The 25,074-nt window shown below is 44.0% G+C and overlaps 1 protein-coding gene across 1 annotated transcript in view; it reads right to left on the bottom strand.

Moving 5' to 3' along the window:
• Positions 1–12,307: 12,307 nt before the first annotated feature.
• Positions 12,308–25,074, bottom strand: part of map3k12 (mitogen-activated protein kinase kinase kinase 12) — a 38,933-nt gene continuing 26,166 nt past the window's right edge. Inside the window, exons 12-14 of the mRNA XM_079821774.1 lie at positions 23,583–23,650; positions 16,230–16,515; positions 12,308–14,001 (exon numbers count right to left, since the gene is read on the bottom strand). Of these exons, the coding sequence (XP_079677900.1) occupies positions 13,885–14,001; positions 16,230–16,515; positions 23,583–23,650 (471 nt within the window). The 3' untranslated portion in view covers positions 12,308–13,884. The remainder of the gene's footprint in view (positions 14,002–16,229; positions 16,516–23,582; positions 23,651–25,074) is intronic.

Here is a 25,074-nt window from a genome sequence, read left to right as displayed (position 1 = left end):
TCAGAGAGATGATGGGTCAGAGAGATGATGGGTCAGAGAGATGATGGGGTCAGAGAGATGATGGGTCAGAGAGATGATGGGTCAGAGAGATGATGGGGTCAGAGAGATGATGGGTCAGAGAGATGATGGGTCAGAGAGATGATGGGTCAGAGAGATGATGGGTCAGAGAGATGATGGGGTCAGAGAGATGATGGGGTCAGAGAGATGATGTGTCAGAGAGATGATGGGTCAGAGAGATGATGGGTCAGAGAGATGCTGGGTCAGAGAGATGCTGGGTAGGAGAGATGATGGGTCAGAGAGATGATGGGTCAGAGAGATGATGTGTCAGAGAGATGATGGGTCAGAGAGATGATGTGTCAGAGAGATGATGGGTCAGAGAGATGATGGGTCAGAGAGATGATGGGTCAGAGAGATGATGTGTCAGAGAGATGATGGGTCAGAGAGATGATGTGTCAGAGAGATGATGGGTCAGAGAGATGATGGGTCAGGGAGATGATGGGTCAGAGAGATGATGGGTCAGAGAGCTGATGGGTCAGAGAGATGATGGGTCAGAGAGATGATGGGGTCAGAGAGATGATGGGTCAGAGAGATGATGTGTCAGAGAGATGATGTGTCAGAGAGATGATGGGTCAGAGAGATGATGGGTCAGAGAGATGATGTGTCAGAGAGATGATGTGTCAGAGAGATGATGGGTCAGAGAGATGATGGGTCAGAGAGATGATGGGTCAGAGAGATGATGGGTCAGAGAGATGATGGGTCAGAGAGATGATGTGTCAGAGAGATGCTGTGTTAGAGAGATGCTGGGTCAGAGAGATGATGGGTCAGAGAGATGATGGGTCAGAGAGAGAGATGATGGGTCAGAGAGATGATGGGTCAGAGAGATGATGTGTCAGAGAGATGATGTGTCAGAGAGATGCTGTGTCAGAGAGATGCTGGGTCAGAGAGATGATGGGTCAGAGAGAGAGATGATGGGTCAGAGAGAGAGATGATGGGTCAGAGAGATGATGGGTCAGAGAGATGATGGGTCAGAGAGATGCTGGGTCAGAGAGATGATGGGTCAGAGAGATGATGGGTCAGAGAGATGCTGGGTCAGAGAGATGATGGGTCAGAGAGATGCTGTGTCAGAGAGATGATGGGTCAGAGAGATGATGGGGTCAGAGAGATGATGGGGTCAGAGAGATGATGGGTCAGAGAGATGATGTGTCAGAGAGATGATGGGGTCAGAGAGATGATGGGGTCAGAGAGATGCTGTGTCAGAGAGATGATGGGGTCAGAGAGATGATGGGTCAGAGAGATGATGTGTCAGAGAGATGATGTGTCAGAGAGATGATGGGTCAGAGAGATGATGGGTCAGAGAGATGATGTGTCAGAGAGATGCTGTGTCAGAGAGATGCTGTGTCAGAGAGATGCTGTGTCAGAGAGATGCTGTGTCAGAGAGATGCTGTGTCAGAGAGATGCTGGGTCAGAGAGATGATGGGTCAGAGAGATGCTGGGTCAGAGAGATGATGGGTCAGAGAGATGCTGTGTCAGAGAGATGATGGGTCAGAGAGATGATGGGTCAGAGAGATGATGGGGTCAGAGAGATGATGGGGTCAGAGAGATGATGGGTCAGAGAGATGATGGGTCAGAGAGATGCTGTGTCAGAGAGATGCTGGGTCAGAGAGATGATGGGTCAGAGAGATGCTGTGTCAGAGAGATGATGTGTCAGAGAGATGATGGGTCAGAGAGATGATGGGTCAGAGAGATGATGGGTCAGAGAGATGCTGTGTCAGAGAGATGATGGGTCAGAGAGATGATGGGTCAGAGAGATGATGGGTCAGAGAGATGATGGGTCAGAGAGATGCTGTGTCAGAGAGATGCTGGGTCAGAGAGATGATGGGTCAGAGAGATGCTGTGTCAGAGAGATGATGTGTCAGAGAGATGATGGGTCAGAGAGATGATGGGTCAGAGAGATGATGGGTCAGAGAGATGCTGTGTCAGAGAGATGATGGGTCAGAGAGATGATGGGTCAGAGAGATGATGGGTCAGAGAGATGATGGGTCAGAGAGATGATGGGTCAGAGAGATGATGGGTCAGAGAGATGCTGTGTCAGAGAGATGATGTGTCAGAGAGATGATGGGTCAGAGAGATGATGGGTCAGAGAGATGATGGGTCAGAGAGATGATGGGTCAGAGAGATGCTGTGTCAGAGAGATGATGGGGTCAGAGAGATGATGGGTCAGAGAGATGATGTGTCAGAGAGATGATGTGTCAGAGAGATGATGGGGTCAGAGAGATGATGGGTCAGAGAGATGCTGTGTCAGAGAGATGATGGGTCAGAGAGATGCTGGGGTCAGAGAGAGAGATGATGGGTCAGAGAGATGATGGGTCAGAGAGATGATGGGTCAGAGAGATGATGGGGTCAGAGAGATGATGGGTCAGAGAGATGATGGGTCAGAGAGATGATGGGTCAGAGAGATGATGTGTCAGAGAGATGATGGGTCAGAGAGATGCTGGGTCAGAGAGATGATGGGTCAGAGAGATGATGGGTCACAGAGATGATGGGTCAGAGAGATGATGGGTCAGAGAGATGATGGGTCAGAGAGATGATGGGTCAGATAGATGCTGTGTCAGAGAGATGATGGGTCAGAGAGATGCTGTGTCAGAGAGATGCTGGGTCAGAGAGATGCTGTGTCAGAGAGATGCTGGGTCAGAGAGATGATGGGTCAGAGAGATGCTGTGTCAGAGAGATGATGGGTCAGAGAGATGCTGTGTCAGAGAGATGCTGGGTCAGAGAGATGATGGGTCAGAGAGATGCTGTGTCAGAGAGATGATGTGTCAGAGAGATGATGGGTCAGAGAGATGATGGGTCAGAGAGATGATGGGTCAGAGAGATGCTGTGTCAGAGAGATGATGGGTCAGAGAGATGCTGTGTCAGAGAGATGATGGGTCAGAGAGATGCTGTGTCAGAGAGATGATGGGTCAGAGAGATGATGGGTCAGAGAGATGATGGGTCAGAGAGATGCTGGGTCAGAGAGATGATGGGTCAGAGAGATGATGGGGTCAGAGAGATGATGGGTCAGAGAGATGCTGGGTCAGAGAGATGATGGGTCAGAGAGATGCTGGGTCAGAGAGATGATGTGTCAGAGAGATGATGGGTCAGAGAGATGCTGGGTCAGAGAGATGATGGGTCAGAGAGATGATGGGTCAGAGAGATGATGTGTCAGAGAGATGATGGGTCAGAGAGATGATGGGTCAGAGAGATGATGGGTCAGAGAGATGATGGGTCAGAGAGATGATGGGTCAGAGAGATGATGTGTCAGAGAGATGATGGGTCAGAGAGATGATGGGTCAGAGAGATGATGGGTCAGAGAGATGATGGGTCAGAGATATGATGTGTCAGAGAGATGATGGGTCAGAGAGATGATGTGTCAGAGAGATGATGGGTCAGAGAGATGATGGGTCAGAGAGATGATGTGTCAGAGAGATGATGGGTCAGAGAGATGATGTGTCAGAGAGATGATGGGTCAGAGAGATGATGGGTCAGGGAGATGATGGGTCAGAGAGATGATGGGTCAGAGAGCTGATGGGTCAGAGAGATGATGGGTCAGAGAGATGATGGGTCAGAGAGATGCTGGGGTCAGAGAGATGATGGGTCAGAGAGATGATGGGTCAGAGAGATGTTGGGTCAGAGAGATGATGTGTCAGAGAGATGATGGGGTCAGAGAGATGATGGGGTCAGAGAGATGATGGGTCAGAGAGATGATGGGTCAGAGAGATGATGGGTCAGAGAGATGCTGGGGTCAGAGAGATGATGGGTCAGAGAGATGATGGGTCAGAGAGATGTTGGGTCAGAGAGATGATGTGTCAGAGAGATGATGGGTCAGAGAGATGATGGGTCAGAGAGATGATGGGTCAGAGAGATGATGTGTCAGAGAGATGATGTGTCAGAGAGATGATGGGTCAGAGAGATGATGTGTCAGAGAGATGATGGGTCAGAGAGATGATGGGTCAGGGAGATGATGGGTCAGAGAGATGATGGGTCAGAGAGATGATGGGTCAGAGAGATGCTGGGTCAGAGAGATAATGGGTCAGAGAGATGATGGGTCAGAGAGATGATGGGTCAGAGAGATGATGGGTCAGAGAGATGATGTGTCAGAGAGATGATGGGTCAGAGAGATGATGGGTCAGAGAGATGATGGGTCAGAGAGATGATGGGTCAGAGATGATGGGTCAGAGAGATGATGGGGTCAGAGAGATGATGGGTCAGAGAGATGATGGGGTCAGAGAGATGCTGTGTCAGAGAGATGATGGGTCAGAGAGATGATGGGTCAGAGAGATGATGGGTCAGAGAGATGATGGGTCAGAGAGATGATGGGTCAGAGAGATGATGGGTCAGAGAGCATGATGGGTCAGAGAGATGATGGGTCAGAGAGAGAGATGATGGGTCAGAGAGATGATGGGTCAGAGAGATGATGGGGTCAGAGAGATGGATGATGGGTCAGAGAGATGATGGGTCAGAGAGATGATGGGTCAGAGAGATGATGGGTCAGAGAGAGAGATGATGGGTCAGAGAGATGATGGGTCAGAGAGATGATGGGGTCAGAGAGATGATGGGTCAGAGAGATGATGGGTCAGAGAGATGATGGGTCAGAGAGAGAGATGATGGGTCAGAGAGATGATGGGTCAGAGAGATGAGGGGTCAGAGAGATGATGGGTCAGAGAGATGATGGGGTCAGAGAGATGATGGGTCAGAGAGATGATGGGTCAGAGAGATGATGGGTCAGAGAGATGCTGTGTCAGAGAGATGATGGGGTCAGAGAGAGAGATGATGGGTCAGAGAGATGATGGGTCAGAGAGATGATGGGTCAGAGAGATGATGGGTCAGAGAGATGATGGGGTCAGAGAGATGATGGGTCAGAGAGATGATGGGTCAGAGAGATGATGGGTCAGAGAGATGATGGGGTCAGAGAGATGATGGGTCAGAGAGATGCTGGGTCAGAGAGATGATGGGTCAGAGAGATGATGGTCAGAGAGATGATGGGGTCAGAGAGAGAGATGATGGGTCAGAGAGATGATGGTCAGAGAGATGATGGGTCAGAGAGATGATGGGTCAGAGAGATGATGGGTCAGAGAGATGATGGTCAGAGAGATGATGGGGTCAGAGAGAGAGATGATGGGTCAGAGAGATGATGGTCAGAGAGATGATGGGGTCAGAGAGAGAGATGATGGGTCAGAGAGATGATGGTCAGAGAGATGATGGGGTCAGAGAGAGAGATGATGTGTCAGAGAGATGATGTGTCAGAGAGATGATGGGTCAGAGAGATGATGGGTCAGAGAGATGCTGGGGTCAGAGAGAGAGATGATGGGGTCAGAGAGATGATGTGTCAGAGAGATGATGGGTCAGAGAGATGATGGTCAGAGAGATGATGGGGTCAGAGAGAGAGATGATGGGGTCAGAGAGATGATGTGTCAGAGAGATGATGGGTCAGAGAGATGATGGGTCAGAGAGATGATGGTCAGAGAGATGATGGGGTCAGAGAGAGAGATGATGTGTCAGAGAGATGATGGGTCAGAGAGATGATGGGTCAGAGAGATGATGGTCAGAGAGATGATGGGGTCAGAGAGAGAGATGATGGGGTCAGAGAGATGATGTGTCAGAGAGATGATGGGTCAGAGAGATGATGGGTCAGAGAGATGATGGTCAGAGAGATGATGGGGTCAGAGAGAGAGATGATGGGTCAGAGAGATGCTGTGTCAGAGAGATGATGTGTCAGAGAGATGCTGGGTCAGAGAGATGATGGGTCAGAGAGATGATGGTCAGAGAGATGATGGGGTCAGAGAGAGAGATGATGGGTCAGAGAGATGATGGTCAGAGAGATGATGGGTCAGAGAGATGATGGGTCAGAGAGATGCTTTCGGCTCACTGGATATTCCAGATATGACATTGATTCAAAAAATGTAGTAAGACTAATAACATGCAGATTGAATAATGCTGATTTCCAGGTTCTGTCCTTATATCATAATGAAGGAAAAGGCCTCAGATGGCCAAGGACAATCTTTTATTATTAGAAGATTGTTAGAAAGAAACGTAGCAACACAGTTTTGTTAAAATATGAACATTTGAAAAACTCTTGTGAGTTACTGCAAACAGTGTGGCTAACCATACAGAGGAATAATGTGTTTCACTGTCCACCTCGCTGAACTAAAGCATTTAAAGCAGCGTTTTCATTCTATTTAAGGTCTTCCAAGGCCTCTTTTCCAAAAGCTCACCGGTCACAATGAAATGTTTCTAACATGTGAGCACACTGCTAATAAGCTTTGATTTGAACATTAAAATCAAATCGATCGCTGAAGGGTTTTCAGTTGAATTGCTTCGCTTGTTGAGATAATGTAAACAAAAGTGAATATCAGATCATTGTAGAATACAGTACAGGATGTGCCGAATATTCTTCAGATCTGTGCAAAACAGAAATACGACAAATAGAATATCAGATCTCTGTCATATGGCCAAAAATAAATATAGTTGTGTTTGACACATGAAAAGTGTAACAATGATTCGTACACAGAAACACGACGTAACCTCGCTCCCACTTGAGTTTGAAGTTAACCCAGGTGTTAGCCTGGTTAAAACCACACCATTCTCAGTAGTAACTGAGTTATGGTCTGGCAAAGCTTCATAGACAAATCATTTCCAAAGGGGCGTCACCAACGGGCGCCGCTCAAATGCCTCTCGGCGCAATTGGATAGACCTAAAACCAATCAGAGCGATGAGGGAGATGACGTATGCAGAGCGACGGAGAAACATCTGACTGGCCGTTTCTCAATATGCGTTCTTGTCTGTACTTGTGTTCTCAAATAGGAAATGTCCCCAGTTTCCATTTCAGAAATCTGGTCACCTTACCTAAACCACATGTTAATGTTTAATATATTATTTTTAAAATGTAAACGAAAAGAGGCAGGGTGTTTTATACTTCGTTTTATTATAAATATATAAGATAATCAATGTAGGCCTAGCTATGCGTTGCCTGAACCACATTCGTGTGGCTATTATGTTTAAGGTTTTTATTTTCTTATGAAATGAGGCAGTGGTGTTTTATGACATATTTCGTACGCAAACTTCTGACTTGCGTCCGTGACTTAACAAGTTTGACTCCGGAGAACGAACTCCCGAGGACGGGAGGACACTAGTCCACCTACTATGCTCTTGACAGTATCACTCAGTATATATTTGTATATGTAGTGCAGGCAATGCATATTATCTTCAATGCATGTTTATAACAAAACGAAATATAAAAAACCCAGCCTCTTTTTGTTTACATTAAAAAAAAAAACATACACATAATATAGGCATAATATAGGCTATGATTATCACTGTAATAAATTAAATATTACATAAAACACAACCCAGTCTCTTTTTGTTAAATGTCAGTTTATGTGTGATCATCAATAGCAATTATAAAAGTAAGTAAAAGGTATAAGAAGCTATACAATAAAGCAATTCAGTCAAAGTCAGCGCTAGGAGACTACAACGGTAAAGTTTAATAGCTTAAAAATATAAAGTTATGAAACTTCACTTTGCCCTCAGACAAAACGATCTGCCTGGGAACAAATTATAGATTAATGAGAGCAAAGATCAGCCGGGAGATCTACACAAGACGAGACAAATTATATCTTCACATCAGAGCCAGCGGCAGACGGCAGAAGGACTGGCCGAGGAAAGGCGCCTCTCGGCGGGCTCAATAAGCGATTGAGCGCCGCTGAACCACTGGCGCTCACAACTCCGAAAACGGCAGATCAAATTTTTAAAAAAGGCGCTCTCTTTATAAATAAACCACATATTTGAGCTTTAAACAACTACATTCTCGCCTGAAAAGGACTTAAAACTATATTTTGTGAAACATTAACACTACCAGAGGACTCTCGCTAAGACCCATTCGTTTAGCCACCAAAGGGCCAAGCTGGTATCAGACTTTTGCCGAATCCAGTCGGTAAGACAGCGACAACATCTTTTTTAGATATGAAGGCTTCGAGTGTTGTTCTTTGCTCGGGTTTTAACGAAAAGGAAAAGTTTAAATCGCTTAAAACAGACGCGATAGCTGATTCGAACGAGTGATGCTCCACGGCGGCAAATCTGCTTCACCGTCGCTGCGCTGTCGTCATCGTGTAAAGCCTGGCCCAACGTTTCTAATTGGTGCCGCGATTTCTAGGGTTTAGAAATGGGTTTGAATGGGCTCTTTGCCAGACTACTTGCAGAGCAAATCTAAATTTGCCGGAAGTTGTCTGGGTTTTCCCAGGCTACCCAAGTGTGGGAACCCTGGGTATAGATCCGGGGACAGGAACGCTTATAATCGAAGCCCGTTTTAATAACTCCACAAATCCCCGGCAGGTGTGGGGGGGGCATCAGGGCAATAACGGACTCTAGCCGTGTTTCCACCAGGAACTTTGCCCAGGAACTTGCACTCTGTGTGTTTCGACCACAGGGTCTAAATAAAGTTCTGGGTAAATATTTTCCCCTCCAAATGGCCCTGTTGATAAGCTTGTAACTTTCCGTAGTTCAGGAACTTTCGGGGGTGGGACTTGAGCGCTGATCATGCTGATTGGTCGACTCGACGCAGCATTTTATTTCAACCACTATTTTTAAAAGTCTGTTGCGGCCAGTGTTGGGGCTAACGCATTACAAGTAACTTGAGTTACGTAATAGTATTACTTTTTCCAAGTAACTAGTAAAGTAACGCATTACTTTTCAAATTTACAACAAAATATCTGAGTTAGTTTTCACATTAATTTGACTGACAGCTCTCCTGCCCTCATGTTGAGAGTTAGTGCAGAGGTGTGTGTGTGTGTGTGTGTGTGAACATGATGGTTATTGTAGTTCTAGACTAAATGTGAGCATTTATTTATCTCACTTGCACAATAAAGATTCTGTGCTCCTCAAAATGAAGAAAATCAGTCAAATGCAAAATCAGAGTATAAGCAAACCTCCAATAATTAAATGTTAAATAAAACTACTATTTTTATGCATAATCTACCTTTATATTTAATTGACCAATGTCTTGCTGCTGACCTTTGATGATGAAAATGACTAGATTTTTTGTTTTTATTGGTAAAACTCTTTTCTCCTGTGTCCTATTCTCCATTATCCAGAGCTGCGCCCTCTAGTGTTCATGAGGGAATCTGCATTTATACCTCAGCCTGGGGCTTATTATTTACATTTTGGTATGAAGAGCTCTTCATAACTTTTTTGCTATAAACAAAAACAAGCCCAGCCCAGGTGAGAAAAAGTAACGTAACGCATTACTTTTCTTAAAAAGTAACTAAGTAACTCAATTAGTTACTTTTTAAGGGAGTAACGGAATATTGTAATGCATTACTTTTCACAGTAACTTTCCCCAACACTGGTTGCGGTGCAGTAAGAGTTGTTTGCTATTCGAATCAACAATGGAGTTTAAAAATATGAGCGATGGACCGATGACGAGGTTCAGGCTTTATTAAGCTTATATGTAGAGGACGAAATCCAGTGGGAACTGTAGAGTCCACAGACAGCAGCAGGTCTGGGGAAAACAGTTCCTGGGACAAATTGTTCCGGGTAATATCGGTGGAAACGGGGCTTTAGTCTGTGCAACAGCGGCTGGGATGGGCAGAAGTCTTCTCCACAATCTAGAACATTTCACTGTCCTCAGCTTGAGTCCCAGCTTGGGTCAAAAGTGCCACAATAGTTCCAGTACCAAAATATGCAGGATAGCATGCCTATAAGATTCCAGACCTACCCGTCCGATGCCGAGTACACTTTCACCCAAAGCTCCCGTTGGAAGCTGGTCGAACGGTCAAGTTTGGTTTTGTGAATACCTTCTTGTCCCCTTCACTTTTCGGGGGGTAATTTCATATAGTTTTGCGGTTGCTGTCCTGAGCTAACTTTGCCTTTTTGGGAGTACTCTGGGTCCCTCCCACGCCAAATACACATCATTTACTATATCTGTGTGATCTTACATTAACATCTCTCTTTATCAAACATGGACATCCTCTTTATCAAGCTTTCTCCCTCTTCCTTTGTAATGTTCTGCGCCCTTCTGTCTATTTCTGTAACCAGGTGGTTATGTAGTCCTACTTGATCAAATCATCATGCATACATGAAGCCATTTAGAAGCTAAGAACTAGATAGATAGTTTTGATTTCCATTAGATGCAAACTAAGACTGATCCAGACACAGATGTGATGTCCAGTTCTGATGAGAGGAGTCAGCTGGGACTATTATACCCAAACACTCTTCATACAGAGACTACCAGTAAAACTGATTTTCATGTTTCACTTTGACCTGACCACGTTTTGCTGAAGTGTTTAATTGCTAATGTGACCTTTGACCCCACAGACTGAACTAAATGAAGCATTGCTTGCTCATTGGTTGAGCTAAACTGGTATTATCTGATTGTGTTAAATCCAACAGCTGATTGGTTGATTGTGATCCATTACATCCCTTTCTATCAAAGTTATCTGACATTATCGAGATGAGTTTGTTCTGCCAGTTTAACTCTTGAGTTCTTGTCATATTTTATTACCATCTCTAAACTATAGCGAATAAACTGTGATTAATGTTGAAGGTGTCTGAATAAATTTTGGTTTGACTGTATATGTACATAAATAAATACTACACTCCAGTGATGGTTTTGCTTCTGCCTTGCACACTCTGAAAAATGCTGGGTTAAAAGAAACCCAAGTTGGATTGAAAATGGTTGTAGTTTTATTTAACCCAACAATTATTTAAAAATGACTATATGGCTGGCTTAAAATTAACCCAAAATAGGTTGGAAATTAAAAATCAGACACATAGTTACTAGAGGCAACAATAACAATCAAAAGGTGAAAAATTTATTAATCAGAAATTTAATAAATGATTATTGTTTTAGTTTTTTTTTCATTAAACTTATTAATAATGTTCATTTATTAAACATAATCAGTGTTAATTTCCAACATACTTTGAGTTAATTTTAACAACCCAATCACTGGGCTAAAACAACCCAATCACTGGGCTAAGACAACCCAATCACTGGGCTAATACAACCCAATCACTGGGCTAACTAATACAACCCAATCACTGGGCTAAGACAACCCAATCAATGGGCTAAAACCTCCCAATCACTGGGCTAATACAACCCAATCACTGGGTTAAAACAACCCAATCGATGGGCTAAGACAACCCAATCACTGGGCTAAAACAACCCAATCGATGGGCTAAAACAACCCAATCGATGGGCTAAAACCACCCAATCACTGGGCTAAAACAACCCAATCGATGGGCTAAAACCACCCAATCAATGGGCTAAAATAACCCAATCGATGGGCTAAAACAACCCAATCGATGGGCTAAAACAACCCAATCGATGGGCTAAAACAACCCAATCAATGGGCTAAAATAACCCAATTTATCCAAAGCGACTTACAATTCGGGAGTACAGGAAGCGTTTGGTCGTGAAGAGTCGAGAGAGCGCAACAAGTGCCTGAAACACTGAGTCCGTGAGCATTGCTCAGTGTAGCACAGGCTAGAGTAGGGAGGGAAAGAGGAGGAGAAAGAGGATTTAAAAAAAAAAAAAATTATGAGGTTAAGTGTTCACGGAAGAGATGAGTTTTTAGTTGTCTTTTGAATGTTGTCAGTGATTCTGCGTTTCGGATGGCGGTGGGAAGATCGTTCCACCAGCTGGGAGTGTTGAATGAAAATGTTCTGGAAAGGTATTTTTTGCCTCTCTGTGATGGAACCACAAGCCGTCTCTCCTCAGCTGAGCGAAGGCTTCTGGTGGGGGTGTGGACTCGTAGAATCGAGTCAAAGTATGCAGGAGCTGAGCGCGTGGTGGCTCTGTTTATCCTTTTTCAAACCTACTTGGGTTGTTTTTAACCCAGCATTTTCAGAGTGCAAAATATGGTAACATATGGAGTGTGGCTGAGCGGATCCAATAGCAGGCGAGATCAGATGACTGGGGTGGCCTTCAGAACTCAACAGTAGGTAGTGTGTCCTTTAGTGCAGATGGAGATGCATACCCAAACCCATGAAGGTAGTTGCTTTAGTCCAGGCACTAGTCATGAAGGGCAGGTTCAGCATACCATCAGACTCATAAAAGTGATGCTGCAAAACCAAACAATAGCTAAAGACTTGATATTTGCACTTAAAGTAACTCTCACTTGTAGTTCTTTATCCTGGAGACTTCCTGTCTGACTTTAGCCACATTTATATAGAAGATAAATGTTACAAAATATTACCAGAGATTCTTGTTTCTAGAGTCTAGTTAGTGACCAAAGTTTGCACAAGAGTAGAAAGCAATATACGCGAGGCTTTTTTTGTAGCTTAGCAGTTATTTAATAATTATATATTTGTATTTTTACAAGTTCACAAACATAAAACGTGTCATCAGATGGTTTGCTGTAGGATGGTGGATTGAGGTGTTTACAGTAATCTCAGTTCATTCATGCTTGAAAAATGTATTTTTTCTTTACACAGCAACGTCTTACTCGTAGTCAGATTATTGCCGTCTATGTGAATGTAACCAATTTCAGGACTTTTGAGTTTCAGTCAGAATAGAGCTGCCAATGTCCAATTGTCCAATGTCCATTCCTCGTCAGAAGAAAAGAGCGTTATCTTCTTGGTCTTTACATATAGATACTCTCCTGCATCTATGGAATGAAATACATTTTCAGTGCAACATGAGAAAGTGATCATGTATATAAACATCCTACTGTAAAGTGCCTACAAGCAACACAACATTACACATTCAAGGTAAAAAAGGTGCAAACATTTCTTTAGATGTATAAAAACAATCGATTTAAAAATTAAAATACATAAAAATGTATATCATGCATTTTGTTCGGTTTTGACGTTACCCTTCTCAGACCTACAATCTGGCAAGCTAAAATTCATATACATTATTTTTACTGTCATTTATTTGTTTTACTTTATTTTTACAGTGCAGAAAATAAAAGTGCTTTCTTCGGATTAGTTGAAATGTACATATTGCATGTCCCTACGAAAGAAAAGGTATTGAAAGAGAATCGGAGAGGTCAGAGGAGCGGACAGTTGGAGCAGATCTCTCCATATCATAGGTGGTGTACGTTTATATGTGCCGTTGGGTATACTTGCATCCAAAGGTCCTACATGTACATTTACAGCCCGATCTGCTGATCTCCAGACCGGTTTGAGCTGCCACAAGCACAGGAGAGTTCGTGTTCTTGTTCAATTACCTTAACAAATAGTTCTCTTTTTGATTTCTTAGACTTAGCTTACTAAATATATATGTACAGGACATTACAGTCTTAATCACATTTGTATATGCACCTTGTAAATGCTTTGGAAAGGAAGCATCTGTACAAACCCAATCCGAGAGCAACACACACTTGTCTGAACGGATTACGGCACTACTTTATCCCGGCCGAAGGAGGAAGGAGTTTCATCCGGCTCTACACATTCAGATTCTGCTAACCGCAAGCCTTCCGCACATTAACGGACATGAATCCACCGGGAAGTCTATCTGCGCTACAGTAGCACAAACCTAACCAAAGCGTCATTATTGGGAATGCCCTGAAGTTTTGAATTGCATTGATCTTTTCCTCATGGTTCCTGCAATCCTCGTCCTCTAGCAGCCGTTTGCTGCTCTACTTGTCTTCCTATATTTTCCGTGGCTACGTCCTGGTCATGAGGCAGTTTGTGATCCCAAATGTTGTTATGACCAGTGTGTTTGTTCTTTAGGTGGCTAGTCGTTTTGTGTTGCATTTCTCAGATGATGTGTGCGCACACGTGTTTCACTAAATGTTTTCGCTTTGGTGCAACCAAACAGTGTGAAAGTGTGTGCTGGTGTGATGCCTGTGTGTGCTTGATTGCACGGGTTCACATGTGTGTGTGTGTGTGTGTGTGGGTGTGTGTGTTTCAGTTTTGGGGACCCTGGCCCCAGCCTCCTGCACTCGGGGGACGGCTCGGCTCTCCGCTCCCTGATTGGTCGAGTTCAGCGCTGTCACAGTCTGAGTCCTCACATAACGCGCGAGTCTGGGAACAGGACAGAGAGCATTGGTTAAACTCTTGGACACATTATATAAGACGCTCGTCAGATTAACTCTTCAGCCGTGGACGAACAAAAGAAGGCAGGGCTTTTCAAGTCTGGTCCTGAGGTCCTGATTAAACTCACCTACCTGTAGTTTTCCAATCCCCCCATTGATAAAGAAACGAAAAGAAAGAAAAGAATCGGAATTTTTATAACGATTCCAAGTAGGAACCGGTTCTCGATGCCCAATAATGTCGCTACCAAACATTCTAGAGCGCTCTTTAGTTCCTACTAAATTGTGATATGGCGTGTCTTTTCACTTGCCCATTTATCTAGCATTGATGGTCATGCAGATCGGCTGAGGATGGGAACCAATGATGGTCAATTAAAATTTTACTGTAACGGTTATCATAGGCGCGAGCGAGATGATTGACAGGACGATAGCGGAGGCACAAACGCAAGATCACTTTTGAAAATTACAGTTTTAAAGGGGAATTTCCAAATATCTTTTATTTATTTGTTTCCAAATATCTTTTATGTATTTGTTATAATTCGGGTATAGCTATTTTATGTCATCCGTCTTATTCGTTTTTTAACACGCAAGTTTTTTTTACTGTACTATTTTATTGTTGTTGTATTTTCATTAAAATAGGCTAATAACAAGCATAAAAATAAACATTAGTTTGAAAGTAATTAAAGAGGAAATGATGAGTTAAGCAATATTATACGAGCAAGAGTGCTATTTTCCAGAGTAGCCGATATCAGCACGATTGCAAAATGCGATATTAATTTTATACAACAGTTCAATAAACAACAAGTGGTCATTTTTTACAGTTTTGCTCTATTTTTCCAACAAAAATAGATTCAAACAAAGTATAGGTTTCGTTCTCGCATAATTCACAGTTTTTGAACAGTCGGTTAGAATGAATTAGTTGAATGATTCTAGAATCCATTACGCCGCCAACTACTGGCAGTTTTAAAGTTTCATAGGCCTGGAATAATAAACATGTTCTATAATTAAAATATTACATTTATAACATAAATCTAAAATTCTCATTACATTATTTAGGCAATTGTAATTACAGTGTAAGTGGATTTTGTTGATACAGATTTCATTTAATTCTATAACAGCCATAGTGTATTGTGGTAAATAGTGTAATTACTTAAAAAGATGGTCAACAATATGTAACTTTACTTTATAAGAGGTGTGCCCTAAAAAGTGAGCATGCAATTTTGAGAACACCAAGAAAAGAGCAGGTTCTTTAGTCTATTTGGATACTTCAAACACAAGTTTGCACTGCCTGTTTGGTTTACCTGTTTAGCCGTTAATAACATGCGTTCTGTCCGACTCATAGCGTGTGTCTTCGACGCGTCATTTACCATAAGCACGCGTTCTTAATGTGCGCTCCGGGGTCACGGAAAAATCAGAAACGCGCATTTTTTAAATAGCTATAGCTAATAGCATAATTCTATTATGGAATCTTATGAGGGCACCTTCTCTAGCCTGTTAGTCCTCTAAAATGTTATATAATATTGAGGACATACAGAAATTATTTAGAAACACGCAACAGCAGCTTTTCTTTTTTCATACCATCGCTTTGGCGCCCCCAAAGTGCTGCGCCCCTATGCACCACATTTAGCGCAGACCCACTTTTTGCGCCACTGGTCAGGTGTGCTTAATCAGCTAAACTCTGAAGGACATCTAGAGCCAGATCTGAAAAACCCTGCAATGAGACAGAATTTGTTTTTCTCATGGCGATGTTATTAGCAGCGTCTACATGGTCCTTTATATTTGGAATTTAACTAGTAGCCTAGTTCGAATAAAAAAGGCACATGTAACCACATCAATTGGAAGGAACTGGCCCAATCCTTCTCTAATCCATTCGACAGGACACTTGATCGGACTGAAAAGTGAATGTTCTGAGCATGTGCAATGACGCAGAAATGGCTGTTGGACATACACTCTCAAATTCTCCTTCCAGAGTTTAGCTCCATCCCTGATCAAACTCACCTTCCTGCAGATTAACCCTGAAGATCTTGATTAGCTTCTTCAGTTGAGTTTGATTAGAGCTAGAGCTAAACTCTAGAGGAAAGTGGATCTCCAGAGTTGCCCACCTCTGATCAAAACGCTATGTTTGGATTCACCAATCAGCAAAATTTTATTCCGATTGAAGCAAAAGGTGTCCATGTAGACGTAGCTAGCGCGTTGTATGGTTTCACACAATACCAGTACCTCCAGGATATTTTGTTCCAGGTCAAAATTGGCCCTCTCCAGTTCGAGGGCGGCGGCCTCTCTTTCAGACAGCGTGGGGTCTGTAATGTCCACAGGGATCTCAGACCCTTGGGAGATGAGGTCATCGCTGCGGTCGTCCAGACGCTCGTCGGTGTTGGTACTGACCACATCTGGCGTGCCGCTGTGGGAGTGGTCAGTGGTGTGGCCCTCCTCTCCCTCTGAAACGGACAGGTTCTCTGAGCTGAAAGTGGATACTGATTGGCACTTCGTTATACTGGTCGGCCGTCTGTAAATGGGACATTAGAGAACATACAAACAATTAAACAATAACACTTTATTTTTTTGGTCCACTTTAGACCTTCTATTCACTATAAGTAACTTATCATGGGTCCCATGTTGGCCCCATCTGAATTAGCCACAGTATGGGCCCTAAATTGGACTGTCACATGGAACCGATGTTGATGCCGCTGAAATTCTGCAGCAGAGCGATGACATCTCAGATCATTACCTAGTCTCGAGTATACTTCATTCAGCCAAGGCTGCAAAACAGACTCCCTGTTACAAATATGGTAGAACTATCACTCCTACCACTAGATTGCTTTATAAATAATCTTCCTCATCAGTATCATCTCCTCAGCATCCCAGAGAGCCTAGAAGAACTCGATGTTGCAACAGAAACGATTGACTCTCTCTTTTCCAGTACTTTAGACACAGTTGCTCCTCTGCGCTTAAAGAAGATTAAAGAAAATAGTCCAACGCCGTGGTACAACGAGCACACCCGGGCCCTTAAAACAGCAGCCAGAAAACTGAAGCGCAGCTGGAAGAAAACTAAACTAGAGGTCTTTCGCATTTCATGGAAGGACAGTGTTACTGCAGGCCATACTGCAAAGGCCTTAAAAACTAAATTAACAAGAAATCAGCTTCAATATTGGATGTTTCCAAACAGCACAGTAGTAATGACTTAATGAATTTCTTTAAGATTGATACTATTGCAGAGAAAATTATAACCATGCAAGTGCTTTCTACGGTATCGAGTCAACGTTGAGCAACAATTCCACTCATTCACTGCTATAGGAGAGGAAGACACACTCACTCACACACACACACACACACACTCACACTCATTCACTGCTATAGGAGAGGAAGACACACACACACACACACACACACACACACACACACTCATTCACTGATTTAGGAGTGGAAGACACACACACACACACACACACACACTCATTCACTGCTATAGGAGAGGAAGACACACTCACTCACACACACACACACACACACACACACACACTCACACTCATTCACTGCTATAGGAGAGGAAGACACACACACACACACACACACACACTCATTCACTGATTTAGGAGTGGAAGACACACACACACACACACACACACACTCATTCACTGATATAGAAGAGGAAGACACACACACACTCATTCACTGCTATAGGAGAGGAAGACACACACACTCACTCACACACACACACACACACACACACACACACACACACACACACACACACACACACACACACACACACACACATTCACTGCTATAGGAGAGGAAGACACACACACACACACACACACACACACACACACACACACACACACACACACAGACTCATTCATTGCTATAGGAGAGGAAGACACACACACACACACACACACACACACACACACACACACACACACTCATTCACTGATATAGAAGAGGAAGACACACACACACATACACACACACACACACACACACACACACACACACTCATTCACTGCTATAGGAGAGGAAGACACACACACACACACACACACACACACACACACTCATTCACTGATATAGGAGAGGAAGACACACACACACACACACACACACACACACACTCATTCACTGCTATAGGAGAGGAAGACACACACACACTCTCACACACACACACACACACACACACACACACACACACACACACACACACACACACACACACACACACACACACACACACACACACACTCATTCACTGCTATAGGAGAAGACACTCTCACACACACACACACACACACACACACACACACACACACACACACACACACACACACACACACACTCATTCACTGCTATAGGAGAAGAAGAATTGGCTAAACTCGTTAAATCATCAAAATCAACAACATGTATGCTCGACCCTGTACCGACTAGGCTATTAAAAGAGATGCGTCCAGAGGTCATAGATCCTCTTCTTAATATCATTAATTCATCTTTGTCATTAGGATATGTACCGAAAACTTTTAAGCTGGCTTTTCATGACTAGAAATTAACTTTTTTACTCGGTAGCACTGGAGCTTCCAACTTCAAGAGTTAAGGAGCACCAGCAAAAATGTAGGAGCACATCAACTATAATGTTTGAACATTATGTTTAAATGTGTGTGCGTATGTGTGTGTGTGTCTCATGTGCAAGGAAATCGGTCATTTAATTTTCAGAATATAAAAGTTGCTGACCTCCAGGCTAGATTATTGTAATGCTCTACTGGGTGGTTGCCCTGCTCGCTTAATAAATAAACTCCAGCTGGTCCAAAACGCAGCAGCTCCAGTTCTTACTAGAACCAGGAAGTGTGAACATATTAGCCCAGTTCTGTCAACACTGCACTGGCTCCCTATTAAACATTGCATACATTTTAAAATCTTGCTTATTACTTATAAAGCACTAAATGGTTTAGCTCCAGTACTTGAGCGAGCTCTTAACGCATTATACTCCAGTTAATAATAACTCTGGAACATTCCTAGCATTGTCCAGGAAGCAGACACACTCTCAGTTTAAATCTAGACTAAAAACACATCTCTTTAACCTGGCATACACATAGAAAATTATCAATTTATATTATTCAAATCCTTTGAAGGATTGTTAGGCTGCTTAAATTAGGTCAACCGTAAACCAGGAACACTTCCCATAAAACCTGATGTACTTGTTACATCATAAGAAGAATGGCAGCTATCCTTATCTCATCCTTATCCTGAGGTTACCGTAGTCAGCCGGATCCGGGCCGTATCCAGATCAGAAGGTGGATCTGCACCTAGACACGACCTCATCACAGATGAGCAGAGACTGTGTCTACTAGACAATCCCCTGTGAAGACCTCGTCGACACGGCACAGATCCTCAGCAAAGACCATGAGAACCAGACCGGTCCTCTGCACAGACCCTATGGCCAGCTTCAGCTCCATACCAGCGGGATGAGTCTGATCTTCAAGCAGAAGGAACTGGATGAAATATTTTGACTACAATCCACAATCTGACTTCTGACTTCTGACTTGTGATGCAGTCTGAATCATATTCACACCGTGTTCGTTTGTTGGCCAGAGGAGAGCTGGCCCCCCGACTGAGCCTGGATTCTTCCAAGGTTTTTTCTCCATTTCTGTTTGTCCATGGGTTCCATGTCGGCCCTATGTGAATTAGCACCAGTATGGGCCCTACATGTGTTTGTCCATGGGTTCCATGTCGGCCCTATGTGAATTAGCACCAGTATTGGCCCTACATGGGTTTGCCCATGGGTTCCATGTCGGCCCTATGTGAATTAGCACCAGTATTGGCCCTACATGTGTTTGCCCATGGGTTCCATGTCGGCCCTATGTGAATTAGCACCAGTATTGGCCCTACATGTGTTTGCCCATGGGTTCCATGTCGGCCCTATGTGAATTAGCACCAGTATGGGCTCTACATGTGTTTGTCCATGGGTTCCATGTCGGCCCTATGTGAATTAGCACCAGTATGGGCTCTACATGTGTTTGCCCATGGGTTCCATGTCGGCCCTATGTGAATTAGCACCAGTATGGGCTCTACATGTGTTTGTCCATGGGTTCCATGTTGGCCCTATGTGAATTAGCCTCACTATGGGCCCTACATGTGTTTGTCCATGGGTTCCATGTCGGCCCTATCTGAATTAGCACCAGTATGGGCCCTACATGGGTTTGTCTGTGGGTTCCATGTCGGCCCTATGTGAAATAGCACCAGTATGGGCTCTACATGTGTTTGCCCATGGGTTCCATGTCGGCCCTATGTGAATTAGCACCTGTATGGGCTCTACATGTGTTTGTCCATGGGTTCCATGTCGGCCCTATGTGAATTAGCCCCAGTATGGGCTCTACATGTGTTTGTCCATGGGTTCCATGTCGGCCCTATCTGAATTAGCACCAGTATGGGCCCTACATGGGTTTGTCTGTGGGTTCCATGTCGGCCCTATGTGAATTAGCACCAGTATGGGCTCTACATGTGTTTGCCCATGGGTTCCATGTCGGCCCTATGTGAATTAGCCCCAGTATGGGCTCTACATGTGTTTGTCCATGGGTTCCATGTCTGCCCTATGTGAATTAGCACCAGTATGGGCTCTACATGTGTTTGTCCATGGGTTCCATGTTGGCCCTATGTGAATTAGCCTCACTATGGGCCCTACATGGGTTTGTCCATGGGTTCCATGTCGGCCCTATGTGAATTAGCACCAGTATGGGCTCTACATGTGTTTGTCCATGGGTTCCATGTCTGCCCTATGTGAATTAGCACCAGTATGGGCTCTACATGTGTTTGTCCATGGGTTCCATGTCTGCCCTATGTGAATTAGCACCAGTATGGGCCCTACATGGGTTTGTCCATGGGTTCCATGTCGGCCCTATGTGAATTAGCACCAGTATGGGCTCTACATGTGTTTGCCCATGGGTTCCATGTCTGCCCTATGTGAATTAGCACCAGTATGGGCTCTACATGTGTTTGTCCATGGGTTCCATGTTGGCCCTATGTGAATTAGCCTCACTATGGGCCCTACATGGGTTTGTCCATGGGTTCCATGTCGGCCCTATGTGAATTAGCACCAGTATGGGCTCTACATGTGTTTGTCTATGGGTTCCATGTCTGCCCTATGTGAATTAGCACCAGTATGGGCTCTACATGTGTTTGCCCATGGGTTCCATGTCGGCCCTATGTGAATTAGCACCAGTATGGGCTCTACATGTGTTTGTCCATGGGTTCCATGTTGGCCCTATGTGAATTAGCCTCACTATGGGCCCTACATGTGTTTGTCCACGGGTTCCATGTCGGCCCTATGTGAATTAGCACCAGTATGGGCTCTACATGTGTTTGCCCATGGGTTCCATGTCGGCCCTATGTGAATTAGCACCAGTATGGGCTCTACATGTGTTTGCCCATGGGTTCCATGTCGGCCCTATCTGAATTAGCACCAGTATGGGCCCTACATGGGTTTGTCCATGGGTTCCATGTCGGCCCTATGTGAATTAGCCCCAGTATTAGCCCTACATGTGTTTGTCTGTGGGTTCCATGTCGGCCCTATGTGAATTAGCACCAGTATGGGCCCTACATGTGTTTGCCCATGGGTTCCATGTCTGCCCTATGTGAATTAGCCCCAGTATGGGCCCTACATGTGTTTGCCCATGGGTTCCATGTCGGCCCTATGTGAATTAGCCCCAGTATGGGCCCTACATGGGTTTGTCCATGGGTTCCATGTCGGCCCTATGTGAATTAGCACCAGTATGGGCCCTACATGGGTTTGTCCATGGGTTCCATGTCGGCCCTATGTGAATTAGCACCAGTATGGGCTCTACATGTGTTTGTCCATGGGTTCCATGTTGGCCCTATGTGAATTAGCCTCACTATGGGCCCTACATGGGTTTGTCTGTGGGTTCCATGTCGGCCCTATGTGAATTAGCCCCAGTATGGGCCCTACATGTGTTTGCCCATGGGTTCCATGTCGGCCCTATGTGAATTAGCCCCAGTATGGGCCCTACATGGGTTTGTCCATGGGTTCCATGTCGGCCCTATGTGAATTAGCACCAGTATGGGCCCTACATGGGTTTGTCCATGGGTTCCATGTCGGCCCTATGTGAATTAGCACCAGTATGGGCTCTACATGTGTTTGTCTATGGGTTCCATGTCGGCCCTATGTGAATTAGCACCAGTATGGGCTCTACATGTGTTTGTCTATGGGTTCCATGTCGGCCCTATGTGAATTAGCACCAGTATGGGCTCTACATGTGTTTGTCCATGGGTTCCATGTCGGCCCTATGTGAATTAGCACCAGTATGGGCTCTACATGTGTTTGCCCATGGGTTCCATGTCGGCCCTATGTGAATTAGCACCAGTATGGGCTCTACATGTGTTTGCCCATGGGTTCCATGTCGGCCCTATCTGAATTAGCACCAGTATGGGCCCTACATGGGTTTGTCCATGGGTTCCATGTCGGCCCTATGTGAATTAGCACCAGTATGGGCTCTACATGTGTTTGTCCATGGGTTCCATGTCGGCCCTATGTGAATTAGCACCAGTATGGGCTCTACATGTGTTTGTCCATGGGTTCCATGTCGGCCCTATGTGAATTAGCCCCAGTATTAGCCCTACATGTGTTTGTCTGTGGGTTCCATGTCGGCCCTATGTGAATTAGCACCTGTATGGGCCCTACATGTGTTTGCCCATGGGTTCCATGTCGGCCCTATGTGAATTAGCACCAGTATGGGCTCTACATGTGTTTGCCCATGGGTTCCATGTCGGCCCTATCTGAATTAGCACCAGTATGGGCCCTACATGGGTTTGTCCATGGGTTCCATGTCGGCCCTATGTGAATTAGCACCAGTATGGGCTCTACATGTGTTTGTCCATGGGTTCCATGTCGGCCCTATGTGAATTAGCACCAGTATGGGCTCTACATGTGTTTGTCCATGGGTTCCATGTCGGCCCTATGTGAATTAGCCCCAGTATTAGCCCTACATGTGTTTGTCTGTGGGTTCCATGTCGGCCCTATGTGAATTAGCACCTGTATGGGCCCTACATGTGTTTGCCCATGGGTTCCATGTCGGCCCTATGTGAATTAGCCCCAGTATGGGCCCTACATGGGTTTGTCCATGGGTTCCATGTCGGCCCTATGTGAATCCTCAAGCCCATATCGTGCCTACACAGGCCCCATCATGCAATGTTGGCTGGGTAGGGCCATTTCTCAGGATCAGAATATCTCATTCTGAAGTCAAGCAGACTTTAAATATCATCAGCTAGCAACATCACTAATGATCAATACCAGTTATCCTCCATCAGAGTTTCCCATTGCAGTGCAGTTGCTGTATAGCACTTTAGTGTCTTTAGTCATGTTATACGTATGAGCATGACATACTGTAACTCCAAATACATAACACAGATCTGTTGAAAAATTGCAGCCTATTTGCACGAGCATTTGCCAAAACAAGAAGACATTATTTTATTATAGATTTGGAAAGGCAGCTTAACAAATAAAGCAACTCCCAGCTATCTTAGCTCACAAGAAAATATTGCAGAAAGAATAAACAATGATGTTCTTACCGTCTTCTTGGTAACTCCACCTCGCTGTCCACTTCCCCCTCTTCTTCTTCAGAGGAAACGCCACGCCGCTGGTGGAGTTCAACACACTTCATTCAACACTTTTCACATGATTAAATAAATATCCATTACATGTGTTTATAGGAAAATGGGCAAAACATGGTTAACGATTGAGGCCCAGAAAAGTACTTAAATGTAGTTAAATATTTGGCTATTTTAACGATCTTTTGCATATTTGCTGTTTTACTACGCTTTTTTATTAGTGTCAAACTTGCAGTTGTGTGGATAATTTTATGACTATTTGGCCATGTAACATGCTTTATGTGGTAACATCTAAAATTCACTGGTTTTACTCAAATAAAGCTGAACTGAATTAGCTGTAACAGTTTACGGCAGCTCTAGTTAACTTGTGCAATTCCGAGATAAATAGATTAAGAAACTGGCATTACACTCTTAAAATTGTTGACCAAACCCTAAATGTAAATCCTGCCTCATTTTCTGCACAAACAGCGATAGAAAAGGTGATGAAAAATGGTGAAAATGGTGACCAGTCATGGCACCTACCAATCTTTATAAATCTTTAGCACTTTAATCTGTTTTAAATATTTGTTTACTTTATACATTTTTGTGTATTGCTTTATTGTATTTAAATGTTAGTTTTTTTGTTATAAGAAAGTTATTGAACCTGTTATAGTATGACAACACTTTTTTAGAATTTTTAACGAATTTCAATATCGTGATAATACCGTATACCGCGTTAAAACCTTCTGCAATTAATCGCAACATGAAAATTTGATTCCGGCACATGCCTACACCTAATAATGTCCCTTCCCTTGTACATATATTGAAATCTGAACTGAAGACCCTGACGTTGTATGTGGAATCTCTTGTAGACTCAGAGTCGTGATGACTCCGATTGTTCGAATATTACAATTTAATAATTGTTAAATCGATATGTCATCCTCAATAAACCCGTTTCCGGCGTGTTGCCTCCGATCTTTCGAATATTGCACTTTAATAATTGCCTCATCGACACGGCATCCTCAATAAACCCGTCCTCGGCGTGCTGCCGCCGATCTTTCGAATATTCCGATCTAATATGACCCCTGACCTGTAAAGTTGCCAGAATAATAATCATACGCTGCTTGTTAATTGGCCAGAGGAGAACTGCCCCCCCGACTGAGCCTGGTTTCTCCAAGGTTTATTTTCCTCCATTCTGCTCCTGATGGGGTTTTGGTTTCCTTGCCACTGTCGCCTCTGGCTTGGCGTGCTCAGTTGGGGATACTACATTTTTCAGCTAAACATCCAAATAAATCTAATTATTAAACTAAATTAACCATATAAACTAAATTACTGATCTAGTTACTGATCTAATGCCCACATTGTCACAGTATGATAATTGAAATGAACTGATGACATCCCCGTTTTCTCCAGAACGGCTGTACGGCTGAATAAAATTCTGTCGCATTATTTTCCTCTTTAACACTGTGAAGCT

This window comes from Gobio gobio, assembly GCF_949357685.1.
Source record: "Gobio gobio genome assembly, chromosome: 7".
In the NCBI taxonomy this organism is placed as follows: Eukaryota; Metazoa; Chordata; class Actinopteri; order Cypriniformes; family Gobionidae; genus Gobio; species Gobio gobio.
This window is presented reverse-complemented; position numbering and strand designations above follow the sequence as displayed.